General features: G+C 39.6%; 1 protein-coding gene across 4 annotated transcripts in view; it reads right to left on the reverse strand.

The window, feature by feature from the left end:
* The window catches only part of LOC124284342 (cys-loop ligand-gated ion channel-like), an 88606-nt gene that overhangs the window by 46542 nt on the left and 27985 nt on the right, over positions 1-14079 (reverse strand). Inside the window, exon 1 of one of the 4 annotated variants that reach the window (XM_046720428.1) lies at positions 850-995. The exons of the other annotated variants lie outside the window; for them this stretch is intronic. Within the exon in view, the coding sequence (XP_046576384.1) occupies positions 850-897 (48 nt within the window). The 5' untranslated portion in view covers positions 898-995. Of the gene's footprint in view, positions 1-849; positions 996-14079 lie in introns of those variants that run through there. 4 annotated transcript variants of the gene reach the window in all.

Here is a 14079-nt window from a genome sequence, read left to right on the forward strand (position 1 = left end):
CTGGTAGCGTCTCACCAGTGCAGAAATGGTGTTCCGGTGGCAGTGGAAATGTGCAGCCACTTGTCGTTGAGACATTCCCCCACGGACCATTCCAGTGGCCTCATGACGTTGTGCAGACGTGAGCATTGGTATGCTATGCGTTTCAATAGCCGTTTAATTTTGTGCCTAGTATATATATACATAACATATAGTGAGTTCTTTAAGTGAGTCTAAACTTTTGATGGGTAGTATAGTATTCTATTCCATGCCTTGTGAGTGCGAACAAAGAAAGCGGAGCATGGCAAGGATGATAAAATATAAACGAGCTGATGTGCATTTTCTTGAGACAATGTTGAACATGACCTTGACCTTCTGTTAACGTATATGTGAGTCTAACAGAAGTGAGAACTGCATGAAGGGCACATATCTGCATTATTCATTAACATATGCCAATCACAATAAGATGTATTGGGTTACGTACACATAAATAGCAACAGAACTGTTTGAATAACTGGAGAAAAGCAACTGTGAAGACATACAGCACAATTGTGAAAGACTGATAGCTTTAAGATTGAAGGAACCATGTTATTGTTCCGTTGATATAGCAATCACATTGTAAAATCAGAGACCAGATATAGCCCGGTAAGACTTGCTATTCTTAGAACTGTTACAATTCTATATGACATTTCCTCCTGGCGACAAAAACACAATTCGAATTCCCTTGGATTTGCTGACGGTGACATTATTACAATATACATGGGAACATAACGCCTGCTATTATACACCTCCAGCACCTTATATACACAGCAAGTCAGGATGACCTTTGCGGGAACATACTGCAAATATGTGAAGCAGCTAGTCTATACCTACCATGTATACTACTCCATCGGCGAGTATCCAGAGAAACGATTGTCCCATACACTCAGTCACTGCCCACAAGGGGGACTTTCACAACCTAGAAACCATCCGAGGCTAGAAGGAACACTGAGAAAATATTGGACTTCAGGGACTGAAAATATTTCCTGGTACGATTCTAGAAGCTCTTAGAGGATCACACTGGTGGTGATCATCTCGCAAGCTCACGTAAAGTAACGCCAAGCGAGGAACAGAACAACCCAGTTCCAGTGACTTTGGTGAACATATGGTCACCAAATCTACCTTCCAGGAAGATCTGGCAACATTCTAAGCTGGAATGCAAGTATTTATGCAAAAGATTCCAAGGTCTCAGAAAAAGGACAGCGTGGCCTGTGCAAATGCATGCCATATCATTTGTAAATGATAGCTTCGAAGGTAACATGAATGCATGTTTTTTATCAATGAAAAGGGACTACAACGATACGGACAAAAACACCGCAATAACTCAGTGTCAAACCCATATATTTAGATTACTACACTGCAAACGTTTTGGGAGCAAAATTCATTATTTTAATTTTGTGTGTATGTTGAATTTTTTGTACAGAACGATCAAACAATATGTGCCGTAATTTTGGTTCAAGAAAATGAAGATTCTCCAAAGACTCCTTCGTGAGTGGATAAAAGGCTTAGATAAGGTATACTTTGGGATGACAGAATTTGATCATTTGACATTAAACTATCATTCGAGGAAGTATGTAGGCAACATGGTGGTGAAGGTAAAAGGGAAGGATCGCTGGAAATCAGCGATGACACCAGGTGTCTAAGAAAAGAGTAAGCATGTCCTGTAGGCCTGGGATGGGTAACCCGGATTCCCGGGTGGGTAATGAGTTGGACCCGGGTACCCGTCTCAATACCCGGACCCGTTATGATCATGTGACTAATAGATTAAACAATGTAATATGTTATTCTTTCATGATTAAAAGTTTGTATTGTCTTTGAAAATTTAGGCATAATTTCCAGTCACCTGTTTTGAATACAATACCACATGTACATGGTTAAGATATTGAGAAACATTTAAGCCTCCGAGTTGAAGAGTATATTGACCATTCTTACAAAATATGATGTCAGGAATGTTGCCTAAGGCGAATGCCGTTGTTAAACATACCCATCAATAACGAAAGTCTTTTTTGTATATTTGATGGTCACAAATACAATGGAATTTCAAAGATTTTCATAACCACGCATTTCTTGCTAATGTGCCTCCAATTTGAAGTACTTCCGTTCTACATTTAGATATACCTAACCATAACACGCGAGTATAATTTGTTGTTAAAATTCACTTTGTGATGCCTGTTTGTCTGACCTTGAGGAAATTTACATGAAGCTTATGTTTTACCATGTCATTAAAGTTGACATTTGATCAATAATTTAAAATCAATATCTGAATATACTTATCTTAATATTGAATATTTGATTCTGTTTTGAGTTGTTTTATGGAACATTCGACCTTTACAAATACGAAAAAATATTTAAAACCCACGGAGGCACAGCCAAGTATATTATGCGTATAAATCAAACATCTTGACAGAGGAGAACAGCTTTCTGGTCAATGCACATTTCTGGAATAACAATATAAATAACGAAATCTAAAACGTCTTCTGTAATTTCTCGACCAGAATTTTTCAAAATGAAATACACCGTTTGCCGTTAAAACTATTTCTATTATAAATTACGCACGCACGCACGCAGACACATTGGCTCTCCCACTGACTCTCCTTACAACCACACGGAGTTTTAAAGAATAGAAACAAAGTAGTATAAATCTTGCATAAGTGCATCGTCTATTTGCGCTTTCTTTTTCTGCTGACTCAGCCGATTTTCTACCCTACTGCTATGTTGAACAGCTCCGTCACCGATTGTACAGTTGCATCAACACTGGTTCTATGTTTACAGGCAACCTTTACAATACCACGCTTCGAAGGCACTATAAAGATGTATTTGTTGAGAGGTATTCCCTTCTGAACTTGACCTTTAGAATTACTACGCATAGGTCAGCCGGTTTACAACTGGGTGTACCACAACATGTACGTACGCACACGTAATTGTGTGCTGCATCGGATCGAGTGTGGACTTTGACCTCCTCTTTATCTTGCGTCGCCATATTCTGCAGGTATAAGCTGTTTCAGAAATGTACCGTTATGTATTGTAGCTATTCGAGGTGAGGTGAAACGTCACTTGAAAGAGTACTGGATTGTAGCGACTTGCGTGCTCGTGTACTTTGTGTTGTGTTTTGAGTGTGTGCGTGTGCGTGTGCGTGTGCGTGTGCATGTGCGTGAGTGTTTTTGCATTAGTTCGGCCTGATGCCGTGGTTTTAGTGCCGGTAAGATGCCTTCGTCGCATTTTTACATGTAACAATGTATATTTACTCTGAGCGGATCTGTCCCTGTTTTAAATTCTTAATGCCGAGCACCAGGCAGCGTGACATAAAATACCAGCATTTAATGCATAATGACAGGGATCGAACAACCGACTTTCAGCTCTCCAGGCAGACGCTTTATCCACTTGACTAAGCAGGTGGTCTAAGGACTTGCGTAAGCACAGCTTGTTATCATAATTTGTCGGGAATCTAAATCTAAATCTGCCATTTTGTTAATGCCCTTAATCATGTCAGTTGAGTGAAAAATGGACAAACAGGCGGGCCATCAAATAAACAAATCACTTTTGATGATGGAACTGTTGAAATTTACAATCCAGGACCAGCCTTTTTGTTTTCTTAGCATTTAGATAGTTTGCTTGCATGCAACTGTCAGGTTTATTTTGCGTCTATAATCAGCAAAACAAACGCATTTCTTCGTAAACATAATGTTATATAAGCCACACAGTGGTATCTCAACAGGTCAAATATATTGCTCCAGCCAGGTCGGTCGAGGCACATCTCATCTATTTAAGGGCTAACGATTGCTCGACCTAAAACTTCCCTTGATATTGGAGTGTTAAATTGATTCATGTAACACCGCTGAACCCGAGGCGTCAATATTGCAAGTCTTATCGATTTAAATTGTGTAAGTGATGGGAGTATTGCGCCCTTTAAACAGTATTTTAGTCGTCTCACGGCCTGTCAGCGTAACACGGCAGTCACACACAAAGTCGTTAAATTTAGTACGGTTTGAAAGTAACATAACAAGACTCATAATCCTCTCGAATCGGGGATCCGAACCCTTTATTAGCTCGCGGTAATCTGTCCATCTGATGGAGGCTACCTTGTACCACTGTGCCCCGGTAATGTACTTTTGTAGTCGACTGGCAACTACAAACAGGTCACCACCACATCACTTCAAAATGACATGACTATCATGCAAATTTGGTCAAACACTTACCAAATTACTGAATAATATGCCAAACAACATTTGTGCTAGATCTTTCAGACTGTTACAGAATATACAGAAAATATGCCCTCGTTACATAAAACCCAAAACTTCTAAACCTCGACTTACCTTTCAGAAAGGGAGTATAACGTAAATTCTATTTCAAATACATTCCACCTGTAATAAGAAAATTCCACACTGCAATGCTTATTGTACCGTTGCTATAACAGGTACTTACTTACAGTGTGGAATAGAAACAGTTATATACAAGTCATGTAACGACGAAGGGTGAAAAATGTTGATTATTTCTCACGTAAACGAAGGCTTTTTTCTCATAAAACGTTCAACACTGGTAAAACGAACGCCTAAAAATACAACATTTGTAGCTGGTGATCACGAGAAAAAACACTGCAGTTTGCCAACTGCTTTCTCTGAGATCGATAAAATGGGAAAACTTTATGCAGTTTCAAATGATCCGAAAAACAATGTCTTAAGTGAAGAAACAGCTTCTCTCAAAGGACACATCTAGGTCATACATTAAAACTCTGTCTTTTCGGCAATATAACCTTGTGAGTCTTCACGGTATGCATCATGACCTAGATGAATTAATTAATTTACACAACATGCACAAAATTAGTTCCATGATATGTTCAGAACATCGAACTCGTGATTGTATCGAGTGACATTAAAGTGGGAAACTAATGTTACGAAGTGGATTTGTCGAAAGGTCACATTTGTAAACTGATGATGATGATTATGAACGTGCTACAGTGATGAACGTGATGCTGTTGTATCGATAGAATGTGCGAAATAATAGAATGAAACCTTTCTGAAATATGCAGTGTAATCATGTTTTCCTTCTGTTTAAAAGTTGTAATACATAGGACTGTTGGAGTATGCAGAATGGTTACTGTGCTGGTATATGGGTGGTTGGTTGGTTGGTTGTTTAACGCCGCACTCAGCAATATTCCAGCTATATGGCGGCGGTCTGTAAATAATCAACAGTGATCAACATCATGAGCATCGTTCTACGCACTTGGGATACGATGACATATGTCAACCAAGTCAGCGAGCCTGACCACCCGATCCCGTTTGTCGTCTCTTATGAGAAGCATGGGTTGCTGAAGACCAATTCTAACCCGGATCTTCACAGGCACAGTGTGATCATATTTTCCCTCTGTTTAAAATCAAAGTTTAAAAATCAAACCACATTGGACAGTAGGAGGATGGCTACTGTGGTGGTGTATGGGTGTGTTTCAATGCAAGTCAAGCAGTATGGGGAGAAACCGATCTGTCTGGGCACGAAGTAGGCCTCGTGTGTAGCTTGCACAGTGCTACCTCTTTTATTGGCAAAATGTATTACTGACAGTAGCTGTTTTTACATAATGAATAAAACAGATGGCTGCTTAGGAAAGGTTGTATCTACAACAGGTAAGAATAAAGAGGTAATGCCCCAGTCAGCACATTGTATAAATCACAGCGAGAACAGTGTAAAATCAGCAGTGTCTGCATGCTCATGGCAAAGTTGGTTGATTGGTTTATTGTTTAACGCCGCACGCGGGAATATTCCAGCTATATGGCGGCGGTCTGTAAATAATCGAGTCTGGACCTGACAATCCAGTGATCAACATCACGAGCATCGTTCTACGCATTTGGGGTACGATGACATGTGTCAACCAAGTCAGCGAGACTGACCACCCGATCCCGTTTGCGCTTCTAACGCGGATCTTCACGGGTCCATTTGACAAAGAAAAATGTGTTTGTAGAATACAGTATGCTAGAATGAGAGAGTGAGTGATGTTCAATCTGTATTCCAGTTGTATCTTGATTTAATGAGCTTAATTTGAATGTTCAAACACTGTTGAAAACAATGCAATTTAACATTTTGGTTTGATTGGCATTCTAAAAGAACGACTTTATGGATAACAACTTCATCTTGATTGCATAGAGCTAAAAGTGAACTATGCAATAAACAACAAGTTATTATTCAAGCTAAAATTGCTCAATGCTACAAACAAGAAATTGTTATCCATAAAGTCGTATGCTTTATTAGTCAGTGTGAATGTTGTGACCTGCCTACATATACAGAAACAACAAAAGGGAGTCAGGGGCTGGCGCCAACAACCCTTCATCCTGCTTCGGTCCAGAAATATCCCATGGTGCATCTATCGACTCCTATCTAGTTCGATAAGTAAAAGCCTGCGTCGTCCATCAATTTCCCACCATCCGTCTTTCTCATCCTTTATCGAAATGTAGCCGAGCCAATATCTTTGGTCTGAGCGAGATACTTGCAGACTTAGCGTTCTCTACTCCTGTCAAAGTGGGAGTTAAACAGTGATCGCGATACAGATCTCCTTTACGTCAAACCATGTATAAAAAGCAAACCAATCTCATTAGGAGACGAAGTTCTTCGGCATGACGGGTTCCAAATCTCAGAAATGTTTGTATATTTGAAGTATATACGCCACGGACGTGTTGGAAGATCATATCGTGGTCTGCGTTTCTTTAACGCCAAAATGTCCATGTTAAAGAAATCAATCAATGTTTCCACCTCCTGCTGTTACAAAAGATTGATTGGGAGAAGCAAAGGAATCAATGCCTACGACAACCCTGTCTATGTAAGAAGCCTTCCCCGCAGAATGCTATTGCTGCATGTACAAATACGTGCACTCAGGGTGATTTGAACGAAAATGAATGTTCCTTCAGTAGACAGAAGCAAGACAGTAACAAATTGAGGTAATTATTCAAGCATGGTTTGATCAAGGCTATATCACCCAAAGCCTCAGTAAACCTCACTGAACGTTCTATGGATGAAGGAAATTTCTACACTGGACACATGAGTGATTAAATGATGTCGATGCAATTCTCCATTTTGACTTGTACCTTTCGATTTTCAGGTGAAGAATTGACTTTCGTTTGCATATGGATGAGATGGGTGCCTCCGGTGGGGCGGGATGAGCTCAGCTTTTCGCTCAAACTTAGAATCTTCACTTACTTATTTATGTAATAAAAGCGGAAAAACTCTTTTTCATATTTCTAAGAAATATCTGCTGAACGCACAGTCGATTGTACGATTCATGCTGTAACACGAACTTGTATTTATGATTCTACATCCATAGGCGGATCCATTTTCAAAAAATGTGTGTGTGTGTGTGTGTGTGTGTGTGTGTGTGTGTGTGTGTGTGTTAGAACCGCCAATGACATCAAATAGTAATAAAGTATTTGTGCAGTAGAAATGGTTATGCTTGTCTGCATTAGAGAAGAAACTGCCGCACCGTGTACATGTAATTGTTGACATAAAGAAATTTGCCACCGGGTTTCTTGACGAAGGAGAAGAACAAGAGTAAGTACGATTTCTAAACCATATGGTTACATCCGAACAGTATGGCATAAGGAAAATTTGTACCAAACGCCTTACACCTTATCATCGGTTTGTGGCCCATGCTTGCTCCATGTAAAAGATGCATCAGAACCTTAAACAAACAGTGACACAATTCAATGGTGAATACATAACGATGTCTGTGTTAATCTAAGACTGAACTACGTCGAAAATGTCTTTCTCAATGCACAAGGGCGTGATCCTTGCAGACTTCTAATTCTGTTCTCCAAGAACCTAAAGGAAAGCAGATTACATGTCACAAAAATCGAGCACAAACTAAAAACGAAAAGCGACCATGCAAATGGAAAATGAATTACACTACACGAGGCGAAGTCTCTCGCGTCAAAATATACTGCGCACGAGCAAGTTCTAGTAAATCGCAATGACGTCACGATCATGTTTATCGAATCAGAGAGAAGCAAGGCGTATTTCCACCAATCACATCTAAGCGTACATACGACAAAACGGTTTCCTGCGTCATATTACAAATGGCCTTCTTCCAACCATTCTGCACATCGATTACAGTTACATGTCTATTTTAACCCTGGCAAGCAGTTACTGCCTGAAATAAAACAGGTTATTTACCTTAGCGATTCCATTAATATCCTTTACGCAGGCTTGTACGTAAAGGAGAAGAAACTACATACATCATTACTTTGTTTCCATGTTCTTATGACACCAAGTTGAGACGTGTAAGTATTCTACCTCACAACACTGGGAGAAACACGAGTTTAACGTCAGAGAGAGATTTGATAAGGAATCAATGACGTATGAAACGATGCAGGATACGACGAAATCATGACGTCAGGATATGGTACCATGGCAAGATGCGTTGTAACACGTGCATAATTCTGTTGGTCTACATACTATCACCATCATTTATGATGGTGGTATAAAGGACAGCCTTCCATTTGTAATCCTTACAATAGTCTGGGTATTATCGGAATATTTCATGGTTACAACTGCTGGCCTGTTGTGCTGTCATAAAAAACAAACATTCGAGGCGATGCCTAAATCGCATTAAATCTGGTTGTGTGGATTATTTGGTTCCAAATGGTAATTTTATTCAGTTTACACGCGGTCATTTGTCGTCAACATTCTGTATATGTTTTCGGTACAAACTTAGATATCATGGCAGTCTGACCTTGTACGTCATGGTCTTAAACCAGAATATGTTATATGCACTGAAAGTCATAGTTTATTTTCATCTGAGTCAAATTATTACAAAAAGAATCCAGTCCTATAACGCATTACCCTTCCTTGCAACAGTGCAAACAGAATACTGAAAAACATGAGAGATCATGTGTGAAAAACATTGAAAATGGATCCTCTCGCCTTGCTGAGCTCGGGGGAATCTTCGACAACTCTGATCTGTGACATACGTGGAGTGGAATGAGTTATTTTGATTTGGAACTTTGGAATGCAGTGGTAGAAAATTTATATAAAAACAATTGATTTTGTGTTCAAAATATCTTTTCCAGACTGCACAAACACTTCTAAGAATGAAAATAACAACTGGTCTGACACTCTCACACATTATTATAGCTGTTTTCATTGGGAATGAGAGTTTGCAAAAATAAAGATCTGTGTGTCATGAATGTGCTATCAGAATAATATCTATATTGCATCCGAGAAAAAACCGTTCCAAATACAACAATAATGCCAGTCAACCTGCAGTATAATCTAGGACTTGCTGCACAAAGACAAGGGAAAGCAGTTGTACACACTTGGGGTTTTACCTTGGACAGATGGCCATCGTTACCTAGTTACGAATGTAGAAACCTTAGGATATGAGGCATTTCTAATACTGTTGCTTCATATCTATTGCTGTTCATGTATATAGTCTTAAAATGTTACATGATATTGTTCATGCCTAAATACACACAGTATTCGTCTTTCACTGCCACTACCAACACCAAGCTATGACACCGTTCAACAATACCCATCTGGTGTATTCTGGGGTTATATTCGAGAGAGCGTGCGTTCAAGCATAACTCAACTTTCTCTTAAGGCAGGGTAGCACAGAAGGTACTCCGAAGAAAGGGAAGAAGGCGAAGTACTCAGGAGACAGAGAAAAACGGAATGTACCCAAGGCAGCATAGAAAAAATACTTACGATTCAGAACAGAAAGTGTTCAGGAGGCATGGTAGAACAGTGTGGAATAGAGCGTAATCAGAAACAGAAAGTACTCAGAAGACAAGGTGGAACAGAAGGTACTCAGAGTGTAGGGTAGAACAGGAGGTACTCATAGAAAAATGGACCAAAATGTACTCATAAGACAAAGTAGAACAGAAGGTAGACCAGAACACAAGGTAGAACACAAGGTACCCAGAACACAAGGTAGAACAGAAGGTACTCAGAAAGACAAACTAGAACAGAAGGTACTCAGAAGACAAACTAGAACAGAAGGTACTCAGTTTAACAGAACATACACGAACAAACAGCCTTTCCTTTAACTTTAGGTAACATGATATGATTAAATGCTACGATCAACACACACCGATAGCATCACTAAAACAGAATAAAATATGCTGCTGAAATATCAAATCTTAATCAAAACATCGACTTGTACGCGACAGAAGTTGAGAAGACAAATCCATAAAAACTCCCTCATAGGTCAACACATGTTCTGCAGGAACGCAAAGTGGAAATATAATTAAATTTAACAGATAAGAGAACTGAATTAGCCAGAATGTATACGGGCTGCGCCTAACACGGGTTAAATTGATCCTAATTGGCATATTTTCACGTGTTTACCTACGTAATGGAATCAGTCCGGCATCCTTTAATGTTGAGATTAGGTTTAAATGTTTTTAACGGCTGTTAACTACATCCGGGTCTGTTGGAGGCGCCCGGGTTGACAGAAGAGAGTTTAACAACATATCCCTCGGTTAATTAGTAATGTGTGAGTTTCGAGCGTAATGTATCAACTTATCAATGGTAGAAGCATGTGAATGTGAATTATTTCAAGTCTGAATGACTCGAACCGGTCTCGTAAACGAATTTTCAAAAGTATGAGCAAGCAATTCCAATTCTTATTGTTCTTCCTTTCACCATAGTGAAACCATTAGTTTTGTTCTCGTTGATTGTGTGCACCTGTAAGGTATGAGAGCAGTGTCCAACATATTGAGTAGGGGTAGTGTAGCCCAGTGGTTAAAGCGTTCGCTCGCCACGAAGAGTTTGGTTTGATTCTCCACATGGATACTATATACAAAGACGTTGGTTGTCCCTTGCCGTGGCAATACTACGATAATGCTAAGAACGTCGTTAAACGCGACTCACTCACTCACCCTGCTCAACACCGGATCAACGTGGCCCATTTCAAGTGGGATGTCCCAGGAATACTATACGTTTTCTCTTGTCACACGAGTCTAAACATTAACATCGCATCCTTGAAGCAGGAGCATCGTTGATGCTGATGAAGTATAGGTGAACAATTAAACAGATCCGCTAATTATGTGTGGTGTGGACTTGTATTGACGCACAATCGTATGAACCAACAGGAAAACATTAATGGATTGGGTGTAATTACCTTACCTGCTTTAATTGCACGTATTCAATTATCTTGTGTCATGGTCTTTACGGATAAATGAATAAATGCCTAATTAATAAACTCAAATAACCAAATGTGTCTTATCTTTTCCAGCGCCCAGCATTTATTATGCATTGTAGTGCTGCGTTTTATTGGTTTGTTCAATTATGGAGTAAAGAGACCAGAGAAACCGTCATTAGTATTCACTGACGACTCAAAGCTAGGAAATTACCACCATGAAGAAAGAACCGTATGACTGTAAACCATCGAGGTTTTTCACATTAGTTCCAGTGAAACTTCCGGATTCCAAAATGTCGAGTGCATTGACACTGGTCTGGCACTCTCACACATTATTATAGCTGTTTTAATTAGGAATGAGAGTTTGCAAAAATAAAGATCTGTGTGTCTTGAATGTGCTATCAGAATAATATCTATATTGCATCAGAGAAAAAACGTTCCAAATACAACAATTATGCCAGTCAACCTGCAGTATAATCTAGGACTTGCTGCACAAAGACAAGGGAAAGCAGTTGTACACACTTGGGTTTTTACCTTGGACAGATGGCCATCGTTACCTAGTTACGAATGTAGAAACCATAGGATATGAGGCATTTCTAATACTGTTGCTTCATATCAATTGCTGTTCATGTATATAGTCTTAAAATGTTACATGATATTGGTTCAACAATTCTTCGTCTTTAACTGCTACTACTAACACCAAGCTATGACACCGTTCAACAATACCCATCTGATGTATTCTGGGGTTATATTCGGGAGAGCGTGCGTTCAAACATAACTCAACTTTATCAGAAGGTAGGGTAGCACAGAAGGTACTTCGAAGAAAGGGAAGAAGACGAAGTACTCAGGAGACAGAGAAAAACGGAATGTACTCAGAAGGCAGGATAGAAAAAGTACTTACGATTCAGAACAGAAAGTGTTCAGGAGGCATGGTAGAACAGTGTGGAATAAAGCGTAATCAGAAACAGAAAATACTCAGAAGACAAGGTAGAACAGAAGGTACTCAGAGCGCAGGGTAGAACAGAAGGTACTCATAGAAAATGGACCAAGAGGTACTCATACGACAAAGTAGAACAGAAGATAGACCAGAAGACAAGGTAGAACACAAGGTACCCAGAAGACAAGATAGAACAGAGGGTACTCAGAAGACAAGGTAGGACAGAAAGTACTCAGAAGACAAACTAGAACAGAAGGTACTCAGAAGACAAACTAGAACAGAAGGTACTCAGAAGACAAACTAGAACAGAAGGTACTCAGAAGACAAACTAGAACAGAAGGTACTCAGAAGACAAACTAGAACAGAAGGTACTCAGAAGACAAACTAGAACAGAAGGTACTCAGAAGACAAACTAGAACAGAAGGTACTCAGAAGACAAGGTAGAACAGAAGGTACTCAGAGACAAACTAGAACAGAAGGTACTCAGAGACAAACTAGAACAGAAGGTACTCAGAGAGACAAACTAGAACAAGGTACTCAGAGACAAACTAGAACAGACTCAGAGTCAAACTAGAACAGAAGGTGCTCAGAGAGACAAACTAGAACAGAAGGTACTCAGAAGACAACTAGAACAGAAGGTACTCAGAAGACAAACTAGAACAGAAGGTACTCAGAAGTCAAGGTAGAACAGAAGGTACTCAGAAGACAAACTAGAACAGAAGGTACTCAGAAGACAAACTAGAACAGAAGGTACTCAGAAGACAAACTAGAACAGAAGGTACTCAGAAGACAAACTAGAACAGAAGGTACTCAGAAGACAAACTAGAACAGAGAAGGTACTCAGAAGACAAACTAGAACAGAAGGTAATCAGAAGTCAAGGTAGAACAGAAGGTACTCAGAGACAAACTAGACAGAGAAGGTACTCAGAAGACAAACTAGAACAGAAGGTACTCAGAAGACAAACTAGAACAGAAGGTACTCAAACAAACTAACAGAAGGTACTCAGAAGACAAACTAGAACAGAGGGTACTCAGAGAGACAGAACTAGAGGTACAGAAGACAAACTAGAACAGAAGGACAAGACAAACTAGAACAGAAGGTACTCAGAAGACTAGAAAACTAGACAAGAGGTACTCTAGACAAACTAGAACAGAGGTACTCAGAAGACAAACTAGAACAGAAGGTACTCAGAAGACAAACTAGAACAGAGGGTACTCAGAGACAAACTAGAACAGAAGGTACTCAGAAGACAAACTAGAACAGAGGGTACTCAGAAGACAAACTAGAACAGAAGGTACTCAGAAGACAAACTAGAACAGAGGGTACTCAGAAGACAAACTAGAACAGAAGGTACTCAGAAGACAAACTAGAACAGAAGGTACTCAGAAGACAAACTAGAACAGAGGGTACTCAGTTTAACAGAACAGACCGACGTAACTGTAATAGGCGTAACAAACTATTCGCTCACACACACGCTTGCTGAAGTTTTATGGTATACATGTGGAGGAAATTTCCAAATTTGGTGCACCAGTAAGAAACATTATGTCCGATGCAATTTGATTTATACCATACGTTCCCAAATTATTTCAGGTGAACAAATGACTAGACTTAGGATATGTTTATGACAGGTGCCACCGGTGGGGCAGGATACGCTCACCTATTCGCGAACACCAGGTATCATCACTATTTCATAGTGATTCATAAACACATGCTCTGTCATCGTATCGCATGGTGGCAATCACTGGATTGTCTGGTTCAGACCCGATTTGTTTACAAACATCATACAGCTGTAATAAATATCTGCTCATGATATAGTCACAATTATACAACGGACTCTGATTGTTGAAACAATGAACAACAGTCAAGGTCTGAGCAAGAAGAGACATGAGACGAATGCTCACCTACATTGTCCAGTGATGGTACGCCTTACAGTATATATTATGAAACAGTATATATTATGCACCTTCAATTCATTCATCTTAAATTGTGACATAAATGACGACTTATGCGAAA

This window comes from Haliotis rubra, unplaced genomic scaffold, assembly GCF_003918875.1.
Source record: "Haliotis rubra isolate DU_JTF1 unplaced genomic scaffold, ASM391887v1 Scf334, whole genome shotgun sequence".
Taxonomy (NCBI): Eukaryota; Metazoa; Mollusca; class Gastropoda; order Lepetellida; family Haliotidae; genus Haliotis; species Haliotis rubra.